At 42.7% G+C, this 16,186-nt stretch overlaps 1 protein-coding gene across 5 annotated transcripts in view; it reads right to left on the bottom strand.

Moving 5' to 3' along the window:
- The window catches only part of PLEKHB2 (pleckstrin homology domain containing B2), a 156,929-nt gene that overhangs the window by 93,265 nt on the left and 47,478 nt on the right, over positions 1-16,186 (bottom strand). For 2 of the 5 annotated variants that reach the window (XM_058548716.1, XM_058548717.1), the window contains one exon: positions 11,506-11,614. In XM_058548716.1, the coding sequence (XP_058404699.1) occupies positions 11,506-11,614 (109 nt within the window). Of the gene's footprint in view, positions 1-3,833; positions 6,672-11,505; positions 11,615-16,186 lie in introns of those variants that run through there. The other 3 variants (XM_058548720.1, XM_058548719.1, XM_058548718.1) reach the window with 3 other exon arrangements.

Raw genomic sequence — 16,186 nt, 5'->3', positions numbered from 1 at the left:
CATTTTTCCAAAGAAGATATACAGATGGCCAACAGGCACATGAAAGAATGTTCAACATCACTAATTATTAGGGAAATGCAAATCAAAACTACAATGAGATATCACCTCACGCTCGTCAGAATGGCTATTAATAAAAAAGACAAGAAATAACAAGTGTTGCAGAGGATGTGGAGAAAAGGGAATCCTCATACACTAATGGTGAGAAGGCAAACTGGTGCAGCCACTATGGAAAACAGTAGGGAGATTTCTCAGCAAATTAAAAATAGAACTATCGGGCCGGCCCTGTGGCTTGGTGGTTAAGTGCACGCGCTGCGATGCTGGTGGCCCGGGTTCGGATCCCGGGTGCACATCGAGGCACCACTTCTCCGTTCATCCTGAGGCCGAGTCCCACATACAGCAACTAGAAGGATGTGCAGCTACGACATACAACTATCCACTGGGGCTTTGGAGGGAAAAAAATAAAATAAATAAAATCTTTAAAAAAAAAAAAAAAAAATAGAACTATCATATGATCCAGCTGAATACCCAGAAATACTTCTGGGTATTTATCCCAAGAATATGAAAATGCTAATTTGAAAAGATATACGCACTCCTATGTTCAATGCAGCATTATTCGTAACAGCCAAGGCTTGGAAAGAACCTAAGTGTCCATCGACAGATGAGTGGATCAAGATGTGGTAAATATATACAATGGAATACTATTCAGCCATCAAAAAAGATGAAATCTTGCCATTTGCAACAACCTTGAGGGTATTAGGCTAAGTGAAATAAGTCAGATCAAGAAAGACAAATACCATATAATTTCACTGATATGTAGAAGATACACAAACAAACACATAGATATGGAGAACAGATTGGTGGTTACCAGATGGGAAGGGGAGTGGGGAGGGGCAAAAGGGGTAAAGGGGGACATTTATACAGTGACAGATGGAAACTGTGAACACAATGTAGTCTATAGAAAAGCTGAAATATAATGATGTACACCTGAAATTTAGATGTTATAAACAAATGTTACCTCAACAGAAAAAAAAGAATGAACGAAATGACTATATTCCTTGCTGGAAAGGGTGAACGTCCTTCTCTAGGTCCAAACCCGCACATCAGGTGGTTAAGTAGGGAAAGAAATAATTGAACAGCAAAAGAATCTGTGACCAAATGACATGTTGTATGAACCAACAATTTACATGTAATTTGCAACCACCCACTTTACTAATCAGTAAATACTATGCAAATGAGGTCAAATATAAACCTGGCTTCCATCGAGTGTTGAAGATAGCTGACCATCATTATCTACCATTTACTGCATGTTGATCAGCAGCTATGGCCAGAGCGGCTTCCTCCTGAACTTATACTACAGCTCCCAGCCCCTTGCCTGCAGCCAGGGCCATGTGACTAGCTCTCATCACTGGAATGTGAGCACAAGTTTAAGCACCACAGGCACGCTGCGGAGTTGCTGTTGTCTTCACATCTTTCTCTTCCAGCAACATGCAGAACCTCCCACGCAGTACTCCGAGGCAACCAGATGGAAGAAGCTGCTCTCTCTGAATGACCACCTGGAGCAGGTCTCCCCTCATACGCAAACCAGTGGACTGGGACTTGAACAGCAAAGCTTCAGGCCTTCAGCCCCTGAGATTTGAGGTGGCACATCACAGCAGTCAGCTCTGCACATACAGAGATCTCCGACTCACACTTCCAGGTCTCGGTGTGATCCTGGATGCAGACTAACACGGGCAGTTATGCTCCAGGAAACCTTGTCATCCACTAGCTCCACATGACCAAAGAGAACACAACACCTTCAAGAAGAGCGCCACACTGGGATGAGTAACTTCTATACAATATCTTTCATTACAGCATTGTTAGCAACAGCAAAGGTCAAAAGGGCACTGGACAAATTATAGGACAAATAAAATGAATGAGGAAGTTCTTTATGTGCTGATATGGAAATACCTCAGATATGTTAAGTGATTAAAAAAAAATAAGGTACAAGACAGCATACATCAGCAGTTTCCAAGGTCTGATCCAAGGACCCCTGAGGGTGCCCTAGACCCTTTCAGGGGATCTGCTGGGTCCTCCCTTTCCAACTACACATGTACGTGAGGCCATATTTCCTTCTGTACCTCAACCAAAAGACAAACCACAACAGACTGAATGCAGAAGCAGACAGGAGAATCCAGCTGTTTTCTATTAAGCCAGATGCTAAAGAAATTTGTTCAAATGTGAATGCTTTGCTTCACTGATTTTGTTTGGGAAAATATTTTATATAAATTCTATTTTTAAAATGTCACTATACAATAGGTTTACCGTTTTTCTTAAGTTTTTAAACCTGTCAATTTTATTTTCTAATATAGCAAATATTGATAGATATAACTTACATTAAAAAAGCTCTTTGGAGGCCTCAAAATTTTAATACTGTAAAAATATCCTGAGACCAAACAATCTGAGGACACTGTTGTACATACTACCACTTTGTGTAAAAAAGAGAGAAAAATAAGGATGTATCTTTGTACTGCCTTACATATGCATGAAGAACCTCATGGAGGATCAATAAACCAGGATCAGCAGTTAAGCCAAGAGAGGTCAGAAAACAGGCAGATGGAGGACCCTTTACTGAACCTCTTTTTTCTTAATTTTGGAGCTATGTATATGTATAACCTATTCAAAAAATTAAATTAAAAAACAAAAAAGAGCCAAAGACAGCAGGGGCCCAGCCAGCAGAAGATAGGAATAAAGTCAGGCTGAAAGGGGAGGGCTGCAACGACCGTGAGGAGTGTCTCCCCTCCCCCACATCCAGAATAACTGACTCCAGGCAAAATAGGAAAGGATTCTTCTCTAGAGAAAGAAACCAAGAGACCCAGAGCTTCTGGAGTGAGACTCCTCATCTTAAACTCTAACAGGCAACCACATATCACCATAACCAAAGTCTGCAACAGGTGAGACAAACAGAAAAGCTATCCCAGAGGAAACTGAGGTAACTAAAGTAAATTTAAAATTATTTTTAAAAACAAAACAAAAACACAAAGCATGTACCCAGATAGTGGAGAAGTTATTGGACCCACACTGTCAGGTGTATCTGGTTGAGGAAGGTAGTGTCAGTTTTCTAATAGTCGCCTTAGATTACACATGCCACCCACCCGTCTGTTCTTATGGAAATTATACTCTTACAAATGCCCGTGGCATAGGAATAAAGAATACGTTTTTGTTTTGTTTTGTTTGTGAGGAAGATCAGCCCTGAGCTAACATCCATGCCCATCCTCCTCTTTTTGCTGAGGAAGACTGGCCCTGGGCTAACATCCGTGCCCATCTTCCTCCACTTTATGTGGGATGCCACCACAGCATGCCTGACAAGCAGTGCATCAGAGCACGCCGGGATCCGAACTCGGGCTGCCAGCAGCAGAGCGCACGCACTTAACTGCTGCCCCATGGGGCCAGCCCCAAGAACACATTTTAACATCACATGTAAACCCGTTTCACTTACTACCTGTGTGCTCCTGAGAAAAGTATTGAACTTCTGAGCCTCAGTTTCATCCAGTGTAGCTTGGATAATACCTGCCTTACAGTTACTGTAAGAATTCAATGAGTCCTTGTTTTCTGATGTGACAATACATTCCCTAGCACTTAGGGAATGCTCAGTAAATGGCATTCTCACTGCCCATGATGCAGCAGAAAAAGCTGACAGTGTATCACTACAAAATAATTTTTAAAAAGCAGACTGATGGTTGCCAGAGTTGGGGGGTGGGGGGTGGAGAGTGGGAGAAATGGGTGAACTGTTTTTGGTTTTGTTTTAGTTTAAACAAATAAAATTTTTAAAAAACAGAAGTTACAATGAAACATGCTTTAAGGTTAACAATCATTTACTGAATTAACATTTTCACTTATAAACATACAATTTTCATATACAGGGAAAAATAGGTTCTGTGAACACACGGAATACAAGAGACAAGGAAGCAATCAGAAAAAAGATCAACTCTAGAGGGAAAAAACGGAACTGCAATTCCATGCCTGTGTCTACATAAACTGGGAAGGGGAAAGAAAGATTACATAGGATCACAATTGATGTAGAAAACAAACTTAGGTCATTCTGTCTCAACTACAGGAACTTCTCCTTCTGATGTATGATCAGATCTTGAGTCCTGGTCTGGCCTGTTTCATAGATGGTGATCTGAAAACACAGCCTCTGGTCTCTCCCTCCTCTTTACTACCTAAGACCCTAAAATTAATTCCAGGAATTAAAAGAACAGAGCTAAAAAACAATCAGACTGGCATGTGTACAATGTCAATGGCCAACTTCTTCCAAGTACATTATTTAAAAGTGCACATGGAAGTAAAATGCTTACTCAAACCCAACAAGTTCCTTCCAACTCACCGAACTTCTTGATTTAGGATTACCTAAGTGAGGCAATCAAAAGGTTGGCATCTACGGGAGGTGGGCCAGGGAAATGAAATCTCAGCCCACCTTTACACCCGGTATGCATTTCACGTCAGGATCTAGTCACTAGTTGACAGTGAACTTCCAGTCTCAAGTATGGTTGCTCAATGGGGCTGGCCCTACCAGGGACAGGGACTTGAAGACAGAGGCACACACATGTGTGCCCAAGCTTCAGTCCACAGCTCTCCCCCTTCAGTCAGAGGGCAGCCAGGGGAAAACCGGGAGACTGTTTGCTTCAAGGGCATTTCAGTGACATAACTCAATAGTCTGTGATTCCAGTAACTCCCAAGTTCAAAATTAATACCCCAATGCAACATTAAAAACTCAGTTTAATATTTTGTAAGTAAAGCATACAGCTTTAATAATGATTACCATCTGAACAAAGCCATTCTTATTACATAGTATGTAAAATCACAAAAGTAACATTTTTAACCATCAAAACCAGTGTTACCGTACATCACATCTGGCAATTTTCCACCATGTCAATATCCAAAGAGATGACAATTACACTTCCTTTCTGCTGGAAACACACTCTCCAGTGTCAACAAGTTCACTAGAATTGGCTGGGAAAACAGACCTGCAGTCACCACAAAGTTCATTTGGCATCTGGCCTCACATGGAGATCTATTTAAGTCTGCCTCAGAGATGGAGTCGTTGACCAGTAAAACAAAAGAGGATGTATGTATTTAACTGGACACACAGAGTAAAAAACAGCATTTGTGCTACCAGGAGTGTATTTTATGGAAAATAGGGTCACATGGAGCGGAGGGGCAGGACCTTCACTGTGCTAATTTGCCTTCATAAAAGTACATTTTCTAAAGCATGCAGGACAGAAAACTGGAATAATCAAGAGCTTTAAAAATTCATATAAAGAAATAACAGAAATGCAGTACTGTGGGTTTTCCCAAGCTTCACACATAGTTGGGGCTCAAAATTAAATGGTTTAGGCTTCTCTATGACATCTGAGTCAGAAATAAAAACACACCTGGTGCCCTGGTCCGGTGAGTGATATCTTGAGGTCATTCACGTCCTTAGGCCTCATTTCCCTTCTATAACCTGAGTGTCTCCCACAGGCATGCACCACGCCACCACCGGGGCTCCACACACACCCCAGGGCTCAGGGGACAGCCACAGTGCCCCAGTCCTGCACAGGACAGGAAACTGCTCTTCAACAGCAGAAAAGGTGCATCCTCTGTGCAGTGCAATCCCGGCAAGGCCTGAACCAGTAACACTGTAACTACAGCTCTCGTTCCATCTTCCCCATCATTCTTTTAATATTACTTCCTCAACAAGTAGAAAAATAAGTTCTAAGCAGGCTGAGGCAGCAATAAAAATACTCAAAGCAGACAGTAAAAACATAATGCTTCTGAATAAAGCAAATCTACCTCTACATACTTGTTTGTAATTGTTTTGCCTTCTTCAAGTTTTAAGGGATAAAGCCCTAAAACTTTGAGGCTCAAGTCAATTTCTAATTTGGAGTATTTTCCAAAGATTGCTACCAAACACAAACAAGTAATAATAAAAGAAGCATCAATGTAAAGAGGGAATTGCCCCCATCATCCTGAGCAGTCACCTTGCTGGAGGCCTGCAGGTCCCACACGTTGTGGGGACATCACATCCCTGCCTCGGGGAAGTCCCCTGGCAGCTCAGCAGCCTAGACTCCTGAAGTAACAAGCAGCCAGTTCTGTCTGAGGTTTCAAGGTTTGATGTTCAACTGAAAGAAGCTGCAGATTCTCTTGCCACGCTCACTCACTCACTCATAGATCACCATATTACTAACGAGCCTAACACAAACATAAATTATCCCTTAAGCACTACATCTACCTCTAAAAAGAAAATGCCTTTCCTAATTGGTATGTTCAAATAAAGGATTCCGAGAGTTCCATAAGGAAATTTGAAATGAGCCAGTGTCCCCAGGAGTCCATGTTTTAGCTAAACAGCAGTCCAACGCCTTCTCTGTGGTACTTCTACGGATTAGTTATAACTATGATGTCACTACTTTGAAAAGAACTATTATTAAAAACATTTATCACAAACAGAAATGCCCTGCAAATTATATTATTGCACACAGGGTGTCAGAAGCTATGCATATCCAGACTTTAAGGACTCTAGAAGACCCAGAACAGGGACCCTAAGGCCATGCCTGTGGCTGCTCCAGCCAGCATGCCCAGCGCCAGATCACTGTCGTTGTCTCGATAGCGCTCACGAATGATGACTTGGTTGGCAGGCTGCTGTCCATAAAGTCCTAAAACAGAAGGAAAAAATAGACCTCTGAGGAGCAGTTTGTGAATCCAACATTCACTCAAAAAGATGGCCCACTCGACTGGGCACCTTTCTCAGAGTAGCCGAGGAGAGGTGGTGAGGTGGCTGCATGAGTGCTCCCTAGTTGTCCCCAGCCTCAGGCTAAGGTGACCAGACTTGGCCCAGTGAGAACAGCGCCATTTCTAAGATCGCACTAAAAGAAAATTAAAATGGGCAGCTTTCCACAGTCCAAAGTCTCAAACACTACAAAGAGCAGAATCCTAACAAAATTGCAAACTCCAGCCTCCAATTTCTACTTCAGCCCTCCACATCACACTTATCAGGATGACGGGTAGACGGGGGAGAGCATGGGAGATACACAGAGCCTCCAGATGATGGGAGTGTCAAGAATCCCCATAGAAAGCTAAAAATGAAAAACCCACTGAAAAGCTAAGTAGCTTCTGAGTATTCAGGTAAACTATTCCTAAATTAAACCTTAAATCTGCTAATATAATTTGCTCTTCATTTTTAATCATAATGTCTTTATGGGGAAAAATATTTATGTTAAAGGACAAACTTCTAAAAAGAAACTTTAAACAAATTTAATATTTAATTTGCATGATTAAAGTTTACAACTGGAAATATATTATTTGTTCTCTTCTATACTTCACAGCTATATTGTCTAATAGCTAATTAGCTTTAAAATTGCTCACATATAAATAGTGCTAACTTTCATCCTTGACCCGCTATTCCTTTTCACAGTTCAACCTTAGGAGAGCTCGAGACTAATCCAATAGCAATGAGTCCATGTGGACGAAGAATGCAAGTGAAACCAATAGCAACAATGAAGGCTAACATCTGTAAGCACTTCCCAGTCTAAGCATTTACAGTGTCACAAGCACTTACATGGAGTGACTCACTGAATCCTCACAACAACCCATGAGTTGAGTTTACTATTATCCCCACTTTACAGATGGGCAAAAACTGAGGCACAAAGGGATTAAGAGCAGTAAGGGCCCGCAAGGCCAGGCACTGGGGCTACAGTGTGCGCTCCTGACCACTCTTGCCTCAGATACAATGGAGGACGATGGGAAAGAAAAATGAGAGCCACAGAGTAGTACAAGGAGACCATTATAAACCTAAGGGCTGATCAAGTACAGGTAATAGGATTAGAAGCAAATGATTTTTTATGCAATGTTTAAATCTCAAAACTGGTGAATTGAAGCCTTCACTTTCACAGCCTTGAAATTTAAAAATTTTCAGTTAGGCAACTCCAAGTAGTGAACTGTAATACAGTAGGAACTCCTAAGCTGACCTAACTGAAAGATCCCCTGGAAAATCTAAATCTGCATTCACTCTGTAGGTCCCACTGCAGGAATCCCTCACCGCGTGACCAAGAGACCACCTTCCTACAGCTCCTGCTTACCTCTGCTCTTGCCAGAGACCTGGGTCCTTGCCAAAGTCAGCTGTGGATGTTTCCAAGTTAGACTTATTTTAATTATCTAATTTAACTAAGGTTTACATAAATGGTCAAAATGTGAATGTAAAAAAGGCAGATATTGTTTCTATGACAACTTAGATACTTTAGGAGAGACTAAATAAAGGCAGGTAAATTACTATCAAACCAAGGAATTGAGTAAATTATAAAAGATGGGGGAGGGGGGCCTACAATCACCAAATCTAGAGGTCTGCTCTGGGACATGCCCTGGACACTGCTGTGCAATGATGTGTCATAAGTAGGACCTCTACAAGACAGAGACAGAGGACTCCCACCAAAGGAACCAACTCAAACCAAAGACCTCAAGCCCACATCAAAAGACAGCTAAACAAGTGTCCACTAACATGGACAAACTAAAACAGAATATTTATAACATATACACAGCACTTTTTTTACTTTTTAAATTGGCTGACTGACCGCTGGTCCCAATCATACTGAAGAGAAGGTCTTTAACCAGCTCTAGGCACGCCGAGGGTCTCTATGGACACCGGAAAGCATGACCCCAGTCTGTGGCCTGGGGGCTGAATGAGAGGCAGGCTCTATCTACAGGTAGGCTAGGGCTTAAAAACCCACCATCAACCCCAAGATAAATGGGTAAAGAAAAATAATTCATCCAAGGGAAATCTAATTTGTAAACAATTATACAATGTTTCTCTTTGCCAGTCATCAAAGAAATGTAAAGCAATGTGATGATTCTCCTCTAGACATAATGAGATTATCAAAACTTTTAGAGGGGGCCGGCCCTGTGGTGTAGCAGTTAAGTGCGCGCACTCCGCTGCTGGCGGCCCGGGTTGAGATCCCGGGAGCGCACCGATGCACCGCTTGTCAGGCCATGCTGTGGCGGTGTCCCATATAAAGTGGAGGAAGATGGGCACAGATGTTAGCCCAGGGCCAGTCTTCCCCAGCAAAAAGAGGAGGATTGGTTGGGGCCGGCCCCATGGCTTAGCGGTTAGGTGCACGCGCTCCGCTACTGGCGGCCTGGGTTCGGATCCCGGGCGCACACTGATGCACCGCTTCTCCAGCCATGCTGAGGCCGCGTCCCACATACGGCAACTGGAAGGATGTGCAACTATGGCATACAGCTGTCTGCTGGGGCCTTGGGGAAAAAAAAGGAGGAGGATTGGCAACAGATGTTAGCTCAGAGCTGGTCTTCCTCAGCAAAAAGAGGAGGATTAGCACGGATGTTAGCTCAGGGCTGATCTCCCTCACACACACACACACACACAAAAACGTTTAGAGCACAAAAATAGGCCATCTTTATGAGACTATAGAAAAATCAGTATATCATTAACTCCTAGTGGCCTTATAAATTAGTAAACTGTTCTGGGAATCAACTTGGAAAACAGTATCAAGACTTATTTTAATACTGTCAGATGAAATGATAGAAAGTCTGGATCTCCCCCAAAATAATCCAGAGGTGGGGAGAGGAGGTACAGGTGAAACAAAATTAGCCCCTAATTAGGTAACTGCTGAAGCTGGTAACGGGCAAATGATAGTTCATTATACTACTGTCCTTACTTTTATATGTCTGAAAACTTGTATAACTTTTTTTTTTTTGGTGAGGAAGATTAGCCCTGAGGTAACCTCTGTTGCCAATCCTCCTCTCTCTGCTGAGGACAACTGGTCTTGGGCTAACATCCGTGCCCATCTCCCTCTACTTCATACATGGGAGCCGCCACAGCATGGCCTGACAAGTAGTGCGTAGGTCCGTGCCAGGGATCCAAACCTGTGAACCCTGGGCCACCAAAGTGGAGCATGTGATCTTAACCACTACACCACCGAGCCGGCCCCAAAAACTTGTATAACTTTTTAATGGTATCAAAAGAAACAAAAGTGTCTATGCTCTTTAATATATTAATTTAATATACATAAATCAGAAATGTATCCTAATACATATTTAACAGGAATAAAAAAGAAAATGATTAGAGATGTTCAAAGCAATATCTACGATAGCAAAAAGGAAAAGACAAAAGTAAACAGCCACTACTAGAAAACTTAACTAATAATATATCATCCAATATGTTAATATTCAATGATTAAAAATCCTTATGAAGATTATGTAGCACTCTGAACAAAATATATAAAATTTTAAAATGAGAACAGAAATGCAAAAAGTAATGTAAGACTACAAAGATGAAGAATTTATTTTATGTAAGGAAAGTTATTCAAATAAAAATAGTTGTGCTAGGATCAGAGGATGGACAAATATTTCATTTTTTAGCATCATTATTTTATTAGTTTTCAACTTGACAAGAAAAAAGTCAAGCAAGGCAGAATCATTGAGTCAATGCTAATTGAATGAACTGCATCAGATTCCAGGAGTAGATGAGTCGAGAAACTCTCTCTTTGTATTAGGTGCTAATGTATGTGAAACCAAAGTAAGCACCACTAACAAGAAGGACACTTTGGCTCTGGGGCCAGCCAAATCAAGAGACCCTATAGCAGCTTGGCTTCTCTGGGGCATTAATATCAGTGACTACTCCCTTGCTGATAACAGATTCTCCTTCTACTGCTTCTGTGTTAAGACACTGCACTAGGCTTGCATTAAGCCCCCTCAGATTCCTGATTCTCCATGAGCTCTGGGTTCCCATTCCAGTCTATTCGCCAGCTCATTCTCTTGAGCGTCACTGACATGCCACGCCCACTGTGACCTGCCCCTGCCTGACTACACCTGCTCAGTGGATCTGGGTGTGGCATTGCTCTTCAGTCCATCAGCCAGGTGGCTCTGGTACCCTAATCCTGGCTGTAGGCTCCAGACCCACAGCCAGCATTCTCCTGTACCTCAACCCTAAAGACCTCCCCCGGCCCGGCTGCGCCCAGGACTTGATGCTACTCACAGGCCAGTCACTCGCACCTACAATTTGTCTCAGGTGAGGTGGAAAACGGACAGAAGCATATCAACAGCCGAGAACAAATATAAGCCTTCTAGGCCTGTACTTCACTTGCAAAATGAAACATCACCTCGGTAGTGATAATTTTAAAGGATGCTACCAAAAGGAAAAAACAGGAGAAAGACTATCTCTTATCCCTTAAAATGGGCCTCTTAGTTTGGCAGTTTCTTAATGTAAGTGAAACCTAGTAAGTACAAATTCTGTTCTTGGAAACAAATCTGGATACAATAGCAAAGTTTTAAAAATCAAGCCTATTCCAGCTTTGTAAAACAGTGAAAATACATACTACTTATTTTTTTTAAAAAAGCATAGTAGCAGAGTGATGTGTGGTCTATAACCAAAAAACATAGCTCGTTTATCCTTAAACTGAGAAATAAAAATTGTTCAGGCTTCACTGATCTACCCACTAAATGAAGAGAAACAAAGAATGGAAAGCTGGCATGAGTTACCTGCATACGGGTACTGGTAGGGTACAGCATAAGCCTGCCCATTCGCAGCATAGACAACTTGAGTCCCTGGCGGGTAAGCACCACTGTATGGACCATAGCCATATGCCTGCTGAAGAGAAATAGGCCCATTAGAAATACAATTTTGAAATTGAACATCCATTTATAATAACAACTCTCAACAAAGTGGGTAGAGAGGGAATGTACCTCAACATAATAAAGGTCATATATTACAAGCCTATAGCTAACATCATACTCAATGGTGAAAAGCTAAAAGCTATCCCTGTAAAGAACAAGAACAAGACAAGGATGCTCACTCTTATTCAACATAGTATTAAGTCCTAGCCAGGGCAATTAAGAAAGTAAAAGAAATAAAAGGCATCCAAATTGGAAAGAAAGAAGTATAACTCTCACTATTTGCAGATGACATGATACTACATATAGAAAACCCTAAAGACTCTACCAAAAAACTGTCAGAATAAATGAATTCAGTAAAGCTGCAGGATACAAAATCAACATACACAAATCTGCTGCATTCCTATATACTAATAACAAACTATCAGAACAAACAATTAAGAAAACAATCCCATTTACAACTGCATCAAAAAGAATAAAATACCAAGGAATAAATTTAACCAAAGAGATGAAAGACCTATACACTGAAAACTATAAGATACTGAAGAAGACACAAATAAATGGAAAGATATTCTATGTTCATGGACTGGAAGAATTAACATTGCTAAAATGTCCATATTACCCAAAGCAACCTACACATTCAATGCAATTCCTACCAAAATTCCAATGGCAGTTTTCACAGAAATAGAAGAAACAATTCTAAAATTTGTAACGGAACCACACAAGACTGCAAACAGCCAAAGCCATTCTGAGAAAAAAGAACAAAGCTGGAGGCATCATGCTACCTGACTTCAAACCATATTACAAAGCTATAGTAAACAAAACAGTATGGTATTAGCATAAAAACAGACACACATAGATCAATGGAACACAACAGAGAGCCCAGAAATAAACCTACATATATATGGTCAATTAATTTATGACAAAGGAGCCAAAAATACACAATGGGGAAAGGACAGTCTCTCCAATAAACGGTGCTGAGAAAACTAAACAGCCACATGCAAAAGAATGAAACTGGACCACCATCTAACACCAATCACAAAAATTAACTCAAAGTGGATTAAAGACTTGAAGCTAAGACCTGAAACCATAAAACTCCTAGAAAAAACTATAGGAGGTAAGCTCCCTGGCATGTGTCTTAATGATGATTTTTTGGATTTGACACCAAAAGTAAAGGCAACAAAAGCAAAAATAAACAAGTGGGACTATACAAAACTAAAAAGCTCCTATACAGAGAGGAAACCATCAACAAAATGAAAAGGCAGCCTATGGAATGGGAGAAAATAATTGCAAATCATATATCTGATAAAGGGATTAATATCCAAAATATATAAAGAACTTATACAACTCAAAAACAAACCAAAAATACCAATCTGATTAAAAAATGGACAGAGGATCTGAATAGACATTTTTTCAAAGAAGACATACAGACAGCCAGCAGGTACATGAAAGGTGTTTAACATCACCAATAAAGAAATGCAAGAGGATTGCTCAGAAGATGGCAGTGTAAGGGGACTCTGAACTCACCTCCTCAAACAGACGCAACAAATCTACAACTATCTGTGGAACAATTACCTCTGAGAGAGAACTGGAAACTGGATAAAAAGAACCCCCACAACAAGGGACAACACTGACAGAAGTGGAAGAGGCAGAAAAACCCCTCTGCTGAGAAAAAAAACAATATTCTACCAGCAGGGCTTCATGGCAGAAAGCAATCTTAAGGTATAAAGCTTTTCCTAGAGGCGCAGGGTATCTGAGCGGGAGAGCTATGCCACAATAAGCAGCCTTTGAATTCAGTACAACCAAGACAAGTGTCACAATACCTGGCTTTGCTGGCTATTAAAACAAATGGGGGATACCCCCAGAAAAGCTATTTAACATAAGAGAAAGAAAAGCTTGCTCTTAAAGGGCCCAAGCACAGATTCACCAGTTCCCAAAACAAACACAAAATCACCAAAGATACATAGTCCTTTGGCAAAAGAGATTCACTGGATAAGCTCTGAATGCATCCCAGAGACGCAGGAGGTGTCTGGGACCACCTCCCCAGGGACTGAGACACCGGTGAAGGCCATTATTGTGACCTAGTGCAGGTGTGCTGACACAGACACCAGCAGACGTCACTGGATTTCTTCCCCTAGTTAGCAGAGGGGTTTGCCTCACCCACTAGAGCACCAATTTCATCCAGCTCAGCCAGGGCAGACAACTCACCCTAGCGACTGGCCTTACTAACAAGCAAGCCCACACGGAACTTTGGAAGTGTGTGGGTCCACCTCAGTGCAGCTGGGTAGGGAGGGGCGTGCAGGTAGGCCCTGCGAGTGGGGCAGGACTGCAGCCGTTGGTAAGGAATGTAGGCCCTTGGACAGGGGGGCATGTCAGCTGCAGGAGACCTGTGCCACTGGCCTTCTCAAACAGCCACACAGAGGATCTGCCCCTCCTTCCAACGCTGGAAATGATCTTTGTGCTGCCACACCTGGGGCCAGACCCACCCAGCTGCACTCCTGAGAGAGCTGATAACAGCCTCCCAGGCCAGAGGCCTGCAACAATTGTGAGCCCCTGAGTCTAGCAACCAGCCATGCTGGGGGCCTGGCTCACTTAACAGCAAAACAGCAGCAGCTGTGCACTATCAGCTTTGCAGCCGGCTGTGCTGGGGCTCCCCCCACCCAAGAAAGTGAGCAAAGTGACCATAGTAGCCCTGAGCCTTACAACCAGCCAGCCAGGGGCTCAGCCTAGCCAACTTGTGTGCCTGCAGTAACAGCAACCCCCCACAACAGAAAAGCACACATAGCCCACACAGGGGACACTCCTGGGACATTTGGAACAGATAATGAGAAGAAATCACACTGCCGAGACCCATAAGGGACCTCTTACATAAGGCCACATATCCAAGATGGGGAGATGTAGGTGATCCACCTAATACATAAATACAAGCACAGAGAAGTAGGCAAAATGAGGGGACAAAGGAATATGTTCCAAATAAGGGAACAGGACAAATCCTCAGAAGAAGAACTAAACAAAACAGAGACAAATGATCTACATGATAAAGAGTGCAAACTAACAGTCATAAGGATGCTCACTAATCTTGGAAAAAGAATGGATGAACTCAGTGAGAACTTCAATCAAGAATTGGAAAATATTTAAAAGAACTAATCAGAACTGAAGAATACAATGATGGATCTGAAAAGCTCCCTAAAGCGGATCAACGGCAGAGCAGATGACTCAGAAGAACGGACCAGTAAGCTAGATGAAAGACTACAGGAAATACCCAAGCTGAACAGAAAAAAGAAGTAAAAAGAAGGAGGGCAGTCTAAGGGACCTCTGGGACAACACCAACCACATTAACATCTATATTATGGATGTCCCAGAAGGAGAAGAGACAGACACGGGGCAGAGAAGCTTTTTGAAGAAATAATAGCTGAAAACTTCCCTAACCTGAGGAAAGAAACAGACATCCAGGTGCAGGAAGCACAGAGAGTACCAAACAAGATGAACCCAAAGAGGCCCACACCAAGACACATTATAATTAAAGTCTCAAGAATAACAGACAAAGAGAGAATCCTAAAAGCTGCAAGAAAAAGACAACAAGTTACTTAAAAAAGAAACCCCATAAAGCTATCAGCTGACTTCTCAGCAAAAACCTTACAAATTAGAAGGGAATGGCACAGGAGTGAAGCCAAGATGGCGGGGTAAGCAGACTCTGCACTCACCTCCTCCCACAGACACAGCCAATTTACAACTACTCGTGGAAAAATTGACAGAACTGAAACTGAAACTGAGACAGAACTGAAAATTGGATAAGAGGAACTCCTGCAACAAAGGACAACCCTAATTGAGGTGGAAGAGGCAGAAACTCCCTTCTGGAGAGAACAAACGCTGTCTTCACAAGCCGCCAGCTTCACGGCCGCCTGGGAGCAGCCCACAGGTACGGAGCCTCCGTGGAGGCGCGGGGCCCTGAGCCGGGGAGCACCACGGCTGTAGGCATTTCGTGGACCCAGCACAATCGAAACGAGTGGCATAATATCTGACTTTGCCTGCTCCTAAAACATTGGGGAGTACCCCCAGAAAAGCTGGTTCACAAAGAAATTAAAACTGGATCTTAAAGGGCCTGTGCACAAACTCACCCATTTCAGAAAGCATCCTAAAGTCACCAGAAGGAAAGGTGCATAGTGCTTTGGTGAAAAGAGACTCACCTGACAGTCCCTGAGTGCATCTCAGTGAGAGGTGAGACCTCTCCAGGGACTGGGACATTGGCGGAAGCCATTGCTGTGGCCTAGTGTGGGCGAGCTGACACAGACGCCATTGGAGTTCTCCCTGGGGCCTGCTAGCCCAGGTCTGCCTCACCCGCTAGAGCACCGATTTAATCCAGCTCAGCCAGGGCAGGCAGCCCACCCTAGACACTGGCCCCACCCAACAACAAGCCCTCAGGCAACTTGTGGGCCTGCATAGATTGGTGACTGGATTCTCTGCAGCCTGGCAACTGAGCCCACTTCAGTGGGGCAGGGCGTGCACAAGGAGCGGGTAGAGACTGTAGGGCAGTGGTGGAGTGTGTGGG

Source organism: Diceros bicornis, chromosome 10 (genome assembly GCF_020826845.1).
Source record: "Diceros bicornis minor isolate mBicDic1 chromosome 10, mDicBic1.mat.cur, whole genome shotgun sequence".
In the NCBI taxonomy this organism is placed as follows: Eukaryota; Metazoa; Chordata; class Mammalia; order Perissodactyla; family Rhinocerotidae; genus Diceros; species Diceros bicornis.
The sequence above is the reverse complement of the archived record's forward strand: the minus strand, read 5'-3'. Positions and strand labels throughout refer to the sequence as shown.